The sequence below is a fragment of the Scyliorhinus canicula genome, chromosome 13, assembly GCF_902713615.1.
Source record: "Scyliorhinus canicula chromosome 13, sScyCan1.1, whole genome shotgun sequence".
Classification (NCBI taxonomy): domain Eukaryota; kingdom Metazoa; phylum Chordata; class Chondrichthyes; order Carcharhiniformes; family Scyliorhinidae; genus Scyliorhinus; species Scyliorhinus canicula.
Genome location: NC_052158.1, coordinates 34,356,770 through 34,371,266, shown reverse-complemented (window position 1 = coordinate 34,371,266; position 14,497 = coordinate 34,356,770). Strand labels below are relative to the sequence as shown.

Genomic DNA, 14,497 nt, shown 5'->3' with positions numbered 1-14,497 from the left:
TGCCTTTTCACCCTGTCTTACTTTGGTATTATAAAGATGTGATTTAAAATGGAGCGTGAGAATGGCCATGGAGGATTTGCGAAAATGTTGAGCCACCTCTGTTTTGAGGGTTGAACGTTCCTAACGAGCCTCTCTTCTGTTTCAGGGCGTGAGAGGATCGGATGGTCCCCATGGTCCGAAAGGAAACCTGGTGCGTCGTTTCTCTTCAATTCCCTTCATTCATTTGTCCACCGCTGAGAGCTCGGGAGCTTATGATGTTGTCTGATTCTTGTCAAACAGGGGCCGCAAGGAGAACCGGGACCACCAGGACAGCAAGGGATTCCTGGAGCTCAGGTAACGCTTGAACCACAATATCAAGGGCAAGAACATGGTCCGAAAACATGGTTCCCTTTCTGCTGAGTGTGAACACAGTCTATAAACATCATCCCATCACCACTGTGTACAACGACAACTAAACACCCTATCCCCTAAGCACTGAGGACAATGTGCCTATAAACACTGTCCCTAAATATGAGTACAGACACGGTCTAAAACTATCCCTAGCTATAGAGTACAAACACTGTCTATAATACCAGACTGTAATATCCCACATGGGGCTTAATGGGTGGGACTGATTAACTTCCCTGTGATTCTCGAGGAGTATGAGCTCACCGCCGAGGGGCAGGGGATTCCATTCAACTACGTATAAAAGGTCGGCCTGTAAGGCCCAGTACCTAATACAGATCGAATGGGATTTGTATATAACATAATTGTAAATAAACCCAAGTTTGATTTTCTTACTTGAGGTGGACTCCCCGTGTCCTTATCGAACGTCCCTTCATGACTGAGTTAAAGCACAGTTTGTAAACTTCATCCCTTCACTATTGAGTACAAACACAGTCTATAAACACCATCTCTGCACTGTTGCGTACAAACATGGCCTATAAATACCGTCCATTCACTACTTTTACAAGCACAGTCTGTAAACATGCTCCATTCACTACTGAGTACAAACACAGTCTAGAAACGCTGTCCCTTCATGACTGAGTTGAAACACAGGGCAGGATTTAACTAAAAGGGAACAAAGTCCCACAGCGAGCCCGTTTAGCCGCGTGTTTCCCGACGCTTGCAGCAGCGAGAAACAGAGCAGCACCAAACGTCACTCAGGTTGGATAGAGGGCCTCAGTGAGGAATTTGTGGCCGAGGGGCTGCATGTAGCCCCGTGTTGTGCAGTGAGGAGCTGCGCTCGCAGGAAATCCTTAGTGTAGCGAGAGAAAAATGGCGTCCTGATCTCTGGAGCCCCCGAAGCGACCCCCCAAACCTGCTCAAGCCTCAGCGCACTATGGGAGGGTCCCCCGCCCAGATTGCAAAAGGATTGCCAGCACTGCTGAGTACAAACACAGTCTAAAAACTCTGTCCCTTCATTATTGAGTATCAATACAGCGTATAAACACCATCCCCTCAGTGAGTACAATTGCAGTTAAAAAAAGCTGTCCCCTCACTACTGAATACAAAGTCTATAAAAATCATCCCTTCTCTACTGTGCATTAGCAACCCTTCACGACTGGGTAAAAACAGTCTATAATCACTGTCCCTTTCTTGTACAATGCACACCTAGCTCTCGTTCATGTTTTGTTCCTGAATTGGCACAATTCAAGCTTTTGATGAGAATAGACAGGCTGGCCTGTGATCTCTTGTTATTTTGAAAGTGCCCGAACCAATACCTTGAACTGGGTGAGTGGCGGTGATTTTGCGGTATTCAAGGTGAGGAATGGTTGTGAGGGCCTCGTACCGGATGTGTCAAGGTGAGCATGCTGTTCTCAGTTTCCAATCTCTCTCACATTCTTCTGCCTTCTCTCTCCTGCAGGGTATAAACGGTCCTCAGGGAGCCATGGGTCCTCCTGGCCACAAGGTAAGTCAGGTCAGCCGGGGTCCTCCAGCATGCCGAGTGAGTTGACGAATCCCTTGTCTGAGTGCCCAACTCCTCCCAGTATTATTTATCTGATCACCTGCTGACGGCCATGGCAACGCTGCGTCCAACAAATGATTCCTATCACTTTCTGTGAATTTCCCTGTTTGTGCTGTGCCTCTTTCAGAACCATTGAGGCCTGGATGTTCCTGCTGAGAAACGGTTCTCATTGGGAACGCTGCACAGAAAAGTTCCCTGCTTTTCCCTTGGGTGGATGGAGAATCTGGGGTCCGACATATTCCTAAGCGATATTTCCCCGTGGCATCCAGTCTCATTGGCGATGCTGGACTGGGAGGCAGGCAGCGTTGATGGTTAAACTTTGCAATTAAGGCCAAATTTCAGGGAACTGGGGCTGGAGCAAGCACTTTGTTTCACATCGAGGGTTTGTTCTTGAAGAAATAAAAATGAAATGAAATGAAAATCGCTTATTGTCACAAGTAGGCTTCAAATGAAGTTACTGTGAAAAGCCCCTAGTCGCCACATTCCGGCGCCTGTTCGGGAATCCCTGATCCCTTCCTAGATAATCCGAACAGCGGGTGTGCCCTCTGGAGCCTGCGCGCCTCGGGGGCAGCCCGAGGATCGCCTCAAGATAGTGATCGGAGCACAACGGTAGCAGCCATTATCCTGCCATCCATTGGGCTTCCGCAGCGAGCCGGCTGCTAACCCCACCATCCAATGTGATGCTGAGGCACACAACTCACAATAAACCCAAATCGTAACATTAGAAACAGGAGCAGGAGTGTACGGCCCCTCCAGCCTGCTCCGCTGTTCAGTAGGATCATGGCTGAACTGATTGTAAACTCAAGTCCATTCTCCACCCTCCACGTCCCACCCCCCCCGTTACCCTCGACTCCCTCGCCCATTAAAGACCTTGATGCTTTCCAACCACTTGCAACCTGCTCTGCTCGCTGGGGAAATGAATTGTAAACACTAACAGCCCTCTGAGAGAAGAAATTCTCCCTCACTACCATTTTAAATGGGAGGCCTCTTATTTGTAAACTATGTTCCCTGGTTCTGGGCCCCTCCCCTCCACACTAGGAAAATCATTGGATGGGGGTTTCCAGCCCCCATAGTGGCAGGCAGCGTTGTGGATGGAGTGGGAAGTCCCTCCCACGACGATGCCCGCCAGCATCATGCTAGTAGATCCCACCCATTCTCTCAGCGTCTATTCCAGCGGCCCCCTCAGAATCGTATATAATAAGGTCATCTCTCATTCTGCTCAACCTTTCTCATGGATAAACTTTTCATCCCGGGAATCAACCAGTTCTCGGAGCGGCTTCCAGTGCAAGGCATGTCCTATATTGAGGAAGGAGACAGTCATCTAGGTGTGGTCTCACTGAGGCCCCCTTGCAGTCCATGTGGGGAGGGAGGGGGTTTAGTGTTTGTACTGCAAATTCTTGTTTTTGATCGCCGGTGAAGGGGAGATCACTCTAATGTTCCTTCCTGTCTTTCCTTAAATCCTGCAGGGTCCAACTGGAAAGCCTGGACTTCCTGGAATTCCTGGTGCTGATGGTCCTCCTGTAAGTATCCCTGGAATATCGGCTCTTGGACAGTGATGAGCACTGACTAACATTTATCACTGGACCTTTGACAGCAATTGTTGCTCTTTAGGGAGTTGGGGGGAGGAGGAGAGGGGTTGGTATAGGAGGAGAGTTAACGGAATGGGAGGGGAGGGGTTGGGAGCAGAGGAGAGAACAGCACGGTAGCACAAGTGGATAGCACTGTGGCTTCACAGCGTCAGGGTCCCAGGTTCGATTCCCTGCTGGGTGACTGTGTGTGTGGAGTCTGCACAATCTCCCCGTATGTGCTTAGGTTTCCTCCGGGTGCTCCGGTTTCCTCCCACAGTCCAAAGATGTGCAGGATAGGTGGATTGGCCATGGTAAATTGCCCTTAAGTGTCCAAAAAAGATTAGCAGGGGATAGGGTGGAAGTGAGGGTTTAAGTGGGTCGGTGCAGACTCGATGGGCTGAATGGCCTCCTTCTGCACTGTATGTTCTATAATGGGGACAGAAGGGGAAGTTTTTGAAAACACTGGGGGGGGGGGGGGGCGAACTGAAACCTTTGAGCACTGCTGACTGCTCTCCATCTACCCTAGGAGTTTTGTGACTGAGTTGGTTCCACGCTGAAATGCTCAGAGGTCAGGAACTCGGTTAGCACCCAGTGGCCAGCTCAATGTTACAAGAACACAAGAAATAGGAGCACGAGTAGTCCATTCAGCCCGTCTATCCTGCTCCACCATTTCATACGATCTCGGCTGATCTTGTGCTTCAATCCCATTTTGCCGCACGCTCCTTTAACTTCTGGGGGGATCAAAGAAATATGTATGTTGCAGCCTTGAACGTGTTCAATGATGGAGCATCCAGAACCCTCTGGTGTCTGCTTTCCCAACGGTTTGCAACATTTTGAGTGAAGAAATGTCTCCTCATTCCTGTCCTAAACGATCGACCCCTTTTCCTGAGACTATGTCCCGTGTGTTTTGGATTCTCCTGACCAGAGGAAACAATCTTCCAGCACTCAACCTGTCAGGTGTTCAAATCCTGGATGTTTCAATGAGGTCACCTCTCATTCTTCGAAACTCCTGAGACTGTCAATGCAATTTATTCAGCCTCGAATCACAGGACAACCCTGTGATTCGAGGCTAAATGGGTGCCGACTTGTGGAAGTCCACTGCCATTTAATGCCTGCTTGGGCATTGATTGGCAGTGGGCAGGACCTCCGTCTGCCCTTGGAAGGCGATCACACCAAGGAGGTTGGCCGACAGCTCCTCAACCCGACCAGGCACAGCACTGCAGTGGCCAGAAGAGGTACTGCAGTGCACCCTGGGAAATATTCCAGGGGCCCTTGTCAAGGTAAGGCTGATGGGTTGGGGGGGGGGGGGGGGTGGAGAATAGGGGACACCCTGGAGATTGGGGGTGGGTTGGGCACGAGCATGGAAATTGGGTCTGGGTCAGGATGGGCCCGATCCTGAAGTGATCCCATACATTCAATTTTACGCCTGCCTCATAACCCACCTTGGGGAGTGTAAAATTCTTCTCATGGAGACCAAACTCCAATATATTAACACATACCCACATCCTATAGAGCCATAGATTTCTTACAATACACAAGGAGGCCATCCAGCCCAAACATGTTTGCATCGACCCTCTGAAAGGGCACCCAACCTAAGCCCACTCCCCCACACTATCCAGTAACCCCATAACGCCATCTAAACTGCACATCTTGGCCACTAAGGGCAATTTTAGCATGGCCAATCCAACTGACCTGGCACATCTTTGAACTTTGGGAGGACATCCGAGAACCTAGAGGAATCCCACGTAGACATGAGGAGAACATATAAACTCTGTACAGCAAGGCTGGAATTGAAGCTGGATTGCTGGCTCTATGAGGCAGCAGTGCTAGCCACTGTGTCACCCTAACAGGCTCTGAGGGAGCATGTTTTGGTTTCATATTCTGCCTTGTGATTTAAAAAGAATACATTCTTTAGAAATCTCTGTGGTGATTGTACTCCCTGCCTACACTCTGAGTCTGCCAGTCAGGCAAGGGAATATTCAGCCTCACCTGGCAGCAGGCTATGTGCTCAGGCCCAGTGATGCTGGAAGGAGCACCAATGTTATTGTGCCAATGCCACGAGTGACAGCTTTGTGAGGTTCGAGGGAAGTTATAAACATCTCTGTCAACATTGTCAATGTTCTGAAAAAGTAGCACAACACCAGGTTAAAGACCGACAGGTTTGTTTCGAATCACTAGCTTTCGGAGCACTGCTCCATTCACCTGAGGAAGGAGCAGTGCTCCGAAAGCTAGTGATTCGAAACAAACCTGTTGGACTTTAACCTGGTGTTGTAAGACTTCTTACTGTGCTCACCTCAGTCCAACGCCGGCATCTCCACATCCTGAAAAGGTAGGTTGACCTCAAAAATCCAAGTTGGAGATTACGTTTTATGGCTTTATTTCACTGAAAACCGTGTTGGATTTACGACATTGAATCAATCACGGCAGTTGTTGTTGTACGTTGTTACGTTGCTTGATGGTGTAGACCAGCCTTTATCGATCGCATGCGTTTTTCCTTTTTTTTTTGGGGACTTCCTGACCTTGCGGGGTTGCAGTTTCTCTTAGTTTTTTCTTTAACCTCTCTTGCTCATTGGCCAAATCCGACCTCTTGAACCTTATCAGGCTGTGTTTGCTTCATTGGTTTTGCTTAACCTCTGACCTCCTGTTTCTTAATTTGTTGTTTCTTCTCAGGGCCACCCGGGCAAAGAAGGCCCAACTGGTTCCAAGGGTAACCAGGTACGTCGTCGGCCTTCAAGAATTGGTTTCGGGCTGAGGGAATTGTCGTTAATTTTTGGATTAGTTTGCATAGAGTTGAGCTGTAATGCTACTTAAAAATGAGAAGCGATTGACGGCAAGTTGAATGTGATTGGCCAAGGCGTTGCCATGGAGAAAGATAATCAATTGTGCTTGCTCTATGATTCTTTTATACTTGCTTGAAGTGATGCAGATCACATGCAGTGACCTATTCCCTGAAACTGAAGGAATATGTCCAAGTCTGATGCCTCTTATGAATCAACCCCAGATCTTGGGGAAGCGGTAGTTCCCCATTGCTTTGTCCGTGGCAACGCCTCGACAAAACAGGACCTGCAACCAATCAGCACACTTTTTCTCCTTTAGTCTAAATAGTCTGACTCTTTGAAATTTGGCTTTCTTGTGTTTGTCCTGAGGTATACGAGATGAAAAACTTCAACAAAATGTCTCTTTTCAACAATATTTAAGATCTATAATTGCAAACAAGTTTGCAATGAAAATCCATTGTGCCACCATGCACGAAATCCAAGAAATGGCATCTCGGAGACATCCCGATCTCCTAATGCCAGGAAAGCATCTGTTATTCTCAATTATATTTTATCTCTGAATTCTCCTGCTTTGAAGTGCGTGCTGCCGCAGTATTTAAATGGGTTTGAATGACAAACGCTGGGAAGGTGAGGCTTCTATATGAAATGAAATGAGAATCGCCATGGTCCCCCGAGGACCCATAGGCTGCTCTCCCCTTTTGAGAGAGCTGACTGGTGGCGATTTATCCCGAGGGACATCAAACCCCAGGCAGGGGCAAGTTTGAGAAGGCAGGGCCTTCATGATTAACCTCAGCCTGTATGGAAATCGCACTGTTGGCATGGATCCACATCACCAACCAACTGTCCGGCTAACTGAGCCCCCACTATGTACGAAACCCTTTGGCATGCTCCCCAACTCCCCCACTGAGCCTCCCTTACACTTATGTGACCGTTTCACTCTTCTTTTCTACACAGGGTCAGTCGGGTCCTCAGGGTCCAATTGGCTATCCTGGGCCACGTGGCGTTAAGGTGAGTGTGAATCGGCGTAAAGCACCAATGTCTGCTCGGATGACCCACTGAGCATCTGAATCCGCCATTTCTGCTTCCAAACACCCCCCCCCCCCTCCCCCTCACCCCTGGAACTAACCATCCTTCTGTTTCTTTCCAGGGATCTGAAGGAATCCGAGGGCTGAAGGGACACAAAGGGGCAAAGGTGAGAGCTTTTCACTGGGTATCTTGTGTTTTCCTGCACGCCCATTTCACAATGGTGCCAGTCTGGATTTGCCAATCCCTTTTCCTGTTTTTCCTTTATCGTTTCACTCTCCGATTCATCGCTAGGTTCATCACCAACCTCCACTTAGCACCCCTCATTCCCCTCACCCTTGTTCACTCGCACTGCTGGGATCAAGGTTCATAGTCTCACTTCCCGCCGCAAACTTGCCCTTTCCAAGGGAACACAGCTCTGTGGAGCCCCATCTCACCTCCTTGATTGTCCCCCCTCCTTCTGACCGTCCGGCAGACTCTTACACCCCAGTCTTGGCTTCAACCGACTGAATAAATGGCTCAACCAAGCCAGAGCTCGCAATCCCTGTAGCTGTTCCCAACCAAGGGCAGAACCTATGGTGCCTTGGCACTCAGTCTGTCCCTGTGTAGGAGTCAGAGTCAGCACAGACCGATACTGCCGGAAAACCCCGCGCTCGACACTGGGGTACATGCGGTCATCTAGGGCCACCTCTTGGTTAGGTGCAAAGGTCCCAGGTGACACCAACGTGGCACCAGAGCGCTGCCATTTTGCGCCATAACCATACGCACATGCAGCCATTTCACCTGGGCACTCTTCTCATCCTTGTGCGGGTGAGACCAACTGTGAAGCAAGCGTCAGAGCCATTGGTCGCAAATTCCACCACACACCTCCTCCCCCAGCCGCTTCCTGTTATTCCAGACAGCCCGGCAATGTAAAACAATTGAGATAATTGTGGCTTGTGTTACAATGGGAACAATGGGTTTGACAATAGCCCAGCTAGGTTGTGCTGACCAGAGGTAAGGGGCGGAATCTTCTAGTGCCACCGGGTATAAGCGGGAATCAACGCCCAACTTGCCCTGGACTAGACTTCAGGGCCGGAAGATTCCGCCCATGGTGTGCACTGTCCCACCCGCACTCCAAGTGGCCTTCCCACATTCCGCCTTAAATCAACCTCCGCAGCCCACATTCTTACCCATTCCCCGATGCTGACTGGCCTACATTTGCTGCTTTAGATTTTTAAATTCCTACCCTTGTTTTCCAATCAATCTGTGGCCTGGCCACCATCCCCACCCTCCCCCACATAGACCTCCGTCAACTCCTGCAGCCCCGCAGCTCCGAGATTCTTGTGTTCTTCCAATTCCAGCCTCTTGAGTGACCTTGGTTTGAATCGCTCCACCACCGATGGTCGAGCCTTCTGATACCTAAGCCCCAAGTGCTGGAATCCCCTTCTTCCACCTCTCTGCCTCTCTACCTTTCGCTTCCCCTTTAAGACGTTCCTTGAACCTGTCTCTTTGTTCAAGCTTCTGACCGTCTGCTCTAATGTTCCTATTTTGTTTTGCAATGCTGCGAAGAAGAAACGCTGGGATGCTCTGTTCTGTTAACGGAACGGCGCTGTATAAATGTAAGTTGTGTGGATTCCGGAAAAAGGAGGGGAATGTCTCATGGGGTGAGATTGGTCACCTTTACCTGCCCTGGCAGTCGAGAATCATCTGAGCAGAGAACCTGTCGGGGACTCTCTCCTGTTCCTTGTTGGCCTGTCATCAATCATTCGAGTAATTTTAGTTGTTTCCTTTGTTGCCGTGGCTGAGTTAGTGACATGCTCACCGAGTCAGCGGCTCACCATGACCTTTCCAAGGGTCAATTAGGGATGGGCAATAAATACTGGGCCCAGCCAACTATGCCCGCATAAAGTCATAGGGCTGGATTCTCTGCCCCGCCGCGCCACATTTCTGCCCCGACCCGCCGGCGGGATTCTCCGTTACGCCGGCCGGTCAATGGGGTTTCCCATTGTGGGGCAGCGCCATGCCTTCGGGAAATCCCCGGGTGCCGTCAAAACGGAGCATCCCGCAGGCAGAGAATCCCACCCCAGGAAACCCTACAGTGCAGAAGGAAGCCATTCGGCCCATCAAGTCTGTACAGAACCTCTAAAAGAGCACCCACCCAGGTCCACTCCTCTGCCCTATCCTGTAACCCCACACTAAGGGCAATTTAGCATGGCCAATCCACCTAACCTGCACATCTTTGGACTGCGGGAAGAAACCGGAGCACCCGGAGGAAACCCACGCACACACGGGGAGAGAGTGCAAACTCCACACAGCAGTCACTCAAGAATTGAACCTGGGGCCCTGACACTGTTAAGCAGCAGCGCCTACCATTGCACAACTGTGCCGCCCCACATCCTGGATAGAGAAAAATAATTTTATAAAAAAGACGACCATGGAATCCAACCCACCCCGGCGATATTCGATCACGCAATCTAGACGGGCACCCCAGTGCAGTGCTGGGAGAGCGCTGCATTGTCTGTCATGCTGTCTTTCAGAGGGGACGTGAAGCCCGAGGGACTGTGGTTTGCCCCCTCTGTAGGCTGTGGGATGATCCCATGGCTTCTATTTGAAGGAGAACATGTGAACTCTTCCCCATTTTTCTGACCTATCGTTTGTCCCTCTATCAGCATCACTAAAGTAAAAAGATCATTTTTTTTTCACTGGCTAGGCCCAACAATGTTGCCCACGCCTCATTGCCTCTTGAAAAGGTGGTGAGTCTCTTTGAAACTGCTGCTATCCATGTGGCGTTAGGTACACCCACTGTGCTGTTGAGGAGAGAGTTCTAGGATTTTGACCCAGTGACAGTGAAGGAACGGTTGATATATTTCCAAATCAGGATGGTGAGTGACTTGGCGGGGAACCTCCAGGTGGTGGTGCTCCCATGCATCTGCTGTCCTTGGCCTTCTAGATGATAATGGTCATGGATTTGGAAGGTGCTGTCTAAGGGGAGTTGCTGCAGTGTGTCTTGTAGATGGTACACATGGTAACCACTGTGTGTCGGTGGTGGAGAGAGTGAATGCTTGGGGCCTCAATCAGGTTGGTCATTACCACCATGCCTGTTTGTAGGAACATGCTGTGCATGAATTGGTTGCTGCGTTTCCCATATTACAATAGTGTGAATGCTTCATGAAGTATTGCATCTGCACAGAAGTACTTTGGGGTGCCCTGAGGTTGTGAAAGGTGCAACATAAATGCAAGTTATTTACTCTCCTATTGATGCTTTGATGAAAGAAAGAGTTGATTTATTTCTGGTGTTACTGTCTCTTGCTACAATTCACTTATTTTCCCTTGTTTTCTCCTAGGGTGAAGATGGCTTCCCAGGCTTCAAGGGAGACATGGGCCTCAAGGGCGAACGAGTAAGGACGTTGATTTATAATAGGCTATGCTAGCGTATGACTGGGCTAGTAATCCAGAGACCCAGTGTTAGAATCCCACCATAGCAGATGGTGAAATTTGAATTAACTGTAAATCCGGAATTAATAGTCAAACGATGACTGTGAAATCATAGTCGATTGTGGGGAAAAACCCATCTGGTTCCCAAATGTCCCTTTAGGGAAGGAAATCTGCCGTCCTTACCTGATCTGGCCTACATGTGACTCCAGGCACACAGCATTGGGAGACTCTTAACTGCCCCTCTCTGAAGTGGCCTTAGGAAGCCACTCAGTTCAAGGTGAACTAGGGACGGGCAATGAATGCTGGACCCAGCCAGCGACGACCCAGTTCCCCACAAACACGCATATTACTGCACAAGGACATAAGGGACAGGAGCATTCGGCCCATCGAGCCTGCTCCATCATTCAATATCATCATGGCTGATCTGATTGTGGCCTCAACCACTTTCCCGCCTTTCTCCCCTGCTTGACTCTCCTGTCACTCGAGTATGACTCAGCCTTGAAAATGGTCAATAACCGAGGACTGAATTCTCCGGCCGTCTCCCAGCCACGTGTTTCTCGGCGACGCACCGTATGCTGGCGGCGGGATTAACTACTCCCACCACCTGTCAATGGGATTTCCCATTGAAGGCGCCTCACATCGGCGGGAAACCTAATCCGCTGCCGGCGGGAACAGAGAATCCCAAAGGCCGGAGAATTGCGACCCCAGTCTCCATTGCTCACCAGTCCCTTCTCTGAGCGACCTCCAATGAGAGTATGTTCCTCACTAATTGAGGAGACCAAAACTATACCCAGTACTCGAGACGTGGTCTCACCAATGCCTGATTTTTATATTCCACCCTCCTTGTGATAAAGGTCAACATTCCCTTTGCCTTGGTAATCACTTGCTGCACCCAGAAGCCAACTTTGTGGTGGTTCCATGGCCACCAGGTTTCTTGGTTTGGAGTGGACAGTGCTTTATCTTCAGTGAAAACAGGGTGCCCTCGCCCCCAGAGGAACCCCGCACGATGATCTGCGACTTGCTCCTTGTCAGCCCAAGCCTGAATGTTGTCCATATCTTTCTACCTGTCGACAGGGACTCTACCTGTTTGATGGGGACAGTGGAGAGGGAGCTATGCTCTGCACCAAACCCGTGTTGTACTTGTTCCAGGAGTATTTCATGGCAACAGTGTAGAGGGAGCTTTACTCTGTATCTAACCCCGAGCTGTACCTGTCCTGGGAGAGTTTGATGGGACAGTGCAGAGGGAGCTTTACTCTGTGTCTAATCCCGAGCTGTACTTGTCCTGGGGGTGTTTGATGGGACAGTGCGCAGAAGGAGCTTTACTCTGTGTCTAACCCCGAGCTGTACCTGTCCTGGGGGTGTTTGATGGGACAGTGCGCAGAAGGAGCTTTACTCTGTGTCTAACCCCGAGCTGTACCTGTCCTGGGGGTGTTTGATGGGACAGTGCGCAGAAGGAGCTTTACTCTGTGTCTAACCCCGAGCTGTACCTGTCCTGGGAGTGTTTGATGGGACAGTGCAGAGGGAGCGTTACTCTGTGTCTAACCCCGAGCTGTACCTGTCCTGGGGGTGTTTGATGGGACAGTGCGCAGAAGGAGCTTTACTCTGTGTCTACCCCCGTCCTGTCCCTTTCCTGGGAGTGTTTGGTGGGGGTCATGAGGCTGGGTTTTAACTGTCTTCAGTTTTTACTCTCTCTCTTTCTCTCTTTGTCTCTCTTTCTCTCTCTGTGTCTCTCTCTATCTGTCCCTCTCTCTACATCTCTGTCTGTCTGTCTCTCTCTCGTATGCTTGCTGGTGTCACATTGACCTCTCAATTGTACTGATCTGAAAAGTTTGGACCTTGGTTGTCTTTTTACATTGTCCCTTTTCTCTTTTATTTCAGGGGGAGCTGGGGCCAAGTGGTCCCCGAGGGGAGGATGGACCTGAAGGTCCCAAAGGTCGGGTGGGGCCTCCAGGTGACCCTGGTCCCTTGGGTGCGACAGGTGAGAAGGTGAGAGACATTGTGACCTGGGGGTCGGTGTGGGGGAAGCTTTCTTGTTCAAGACCTTGTTCAGTGAGAGAGGTCGGTTCCCTCCTAACTCTCTTTGTTCCCCTTTTCTCCTTCTGGTTTCCGGCTGACCCTATCCTTCCCTCCCCTCTGTACACTCCCTCCCTCACATCCAAGCTTCCCTTCGGTCCTTTCTGCTGATCTCTCCCTCCCTCACTTCCTGCTCTCTCCTTCGTTTACCTCAGACCCCTCCTTTTCTCCCTCACCTCCGATCCTTCCTTCTCTCACCTCTACCCCATCTCTTGCACCTCTGACCCTTCCCTCACCCCCACATTCTCTCTCCCTCACCTTTGACCACCCGGTCACTCACTTCCTATCCTTTATTCCATCCTTCACCTCTGATCTTCCTTCCCACCCTGACCCCTTATCCTTAATCCCTCACCTTCTACCCTCCCTGCCTCACTTCGTAGCATTTAGAAGTTAATTCTGTAACATTGTTGTGAGTGAATTGCAATCAGAGTTGGTTCATGATTTTCTCCCATGCTTCAGACTATACCATCGCCCAAACTGCCTATTTCCAGAGTCAATCGCCTCCTCCTTCACCCCCCCCCCCCCCCCCCCCCCCCCCACCAGCCCCCCATTCCCCCACTCAACCCTGGCTCGTCCTAACTGCTCTTGTACCTTAACCCAAACCCTCAGCACATTAAGAATCAAGAATCAACCCTTTCAATGCCCTCCTGGCCAGTGTCCCATCCTCAACCGTCCTCGAACTGCGCCACCAATATCTGATCTCACACCAAGTCCCACTTATTTCATAGAATTTACAGTGCAGGAGGAGGCCATTGGGCCCATCGAGTCTGCACCGGCTCTTTGAAAGAGCACCCTACCCAAGCCAGCACCCCATAACCCAGTAACCCCACCCAACACAATTTTGGACACTTAGGGCAATTTAGCATGGCCAATCCACCTAACCTGCACATCTTTGGACTGTGGGAGGAAACCCACGCACACACGGGGAGGATGTGCAGACTCCGCACAGACAGTGACCCAAGCCGGGAATCGAACCTGGGACCCTGGAGCTGTGAAGCAATTGTGCTAATCACTATGCTAGCGTGCTGCCCTATCTATTGCCCATGGTTCTACCCAACCCCCCACCCCCTGACCCCTCCACCTGTCCTCCACTGACTCACCCATTCACCTCCAATTATCATCCCTGAATAATGGTGAAAAGAGTGATGCGTTTGCAAACACTTTTCACCTGACACACTGCAAGCCAAATGCAAGAATGCAAAATATTGGAGGACCACCACCATTTACACAAGATCCCACTACCCAGCTGGCACTGAGTAGTTGGCAACTCTGATTGGCTGAGCCATTGTCAAGGAGAAAGCAACAGGGACTTAAGTTCCTGGGTAATTAAAAAAAGGCAGAAGGCTTGAGCATATCCCTTTTGTTTGCAGAGAATGGGCCCCTTTACACTTACAGCAATCAGCACCCCTTCTGTCCTGTAATATAAATTGTTTTGATAGTTTGAAATTTGGCATTCTTACATTTGTCTTGATGAGTGCTGGAGGAAAAGCTTCAACAGTGTGTGTCCCTCTTTTTCAGCAACTTATCATCGTCATATTTACATCCTTCCATGTCCTCTTCCTCCTCAATGGCTCGATAATCCCCCCCCCAGCCCTGTTCGCCTGTCCATCCATCTCCTATAAAGCCCTTGTCCCATCATTGTGGCGATGATGTCTTCAGCTGCCTTGGGCACTTTTCTCTGGGAAATGCCA

The 14,497-nt window shown here is 50.1% G+C and overlaps 1 protein-coding gene across 1 annotated transcript in view; it reads left to right on the top strand.

The window, feature by feature from the left end:
- LOC119975553 (collagen alpha-1(V) chain-like) overlaps positions 1 to 14,497 on the top strand; it is a 233,818-nt gene that overhangs the window by 142,754 nt on the left and 76,567 nt on the right. Inside the window, exons 16-24 of the mRNA XM_038815340.1 lie at positions 146 to 190; positions 280 to 333; positions 1,847 to 1,891; positions 3,415 to 3,468; positions 6,187 to 6,231; positions 7,248 to 7,301; positions 7,441 to 7,485; positions 10,643 to 10,696; positions 12,612 to 12,719. Coding sequence (XP_038671268.1) covers positions 146 to 190; positions 280 to 333; positions 1,847 to 1,891; positions 3,415 to 3,468; positions 6,187 to 6,231; positions 7,248 to 7,301; positions 7,441 to 7,485; positions 10,643 to 10,696; positions 12,612 to 12,719 — 504 coding nt within the window. The remainder of the gene's footprint in view (positions 1 to 145; positions 191 to 279; positions 334 to 1,846; positions 1,892 to 3,414; positions 3,469 to 6,186; positions 6,232 to 7,247; positions 7,302 to 7,440; positions 7,486 to 10,642; positions 10,697 to 12,611; positions 12,720 to 14,497) is intronic.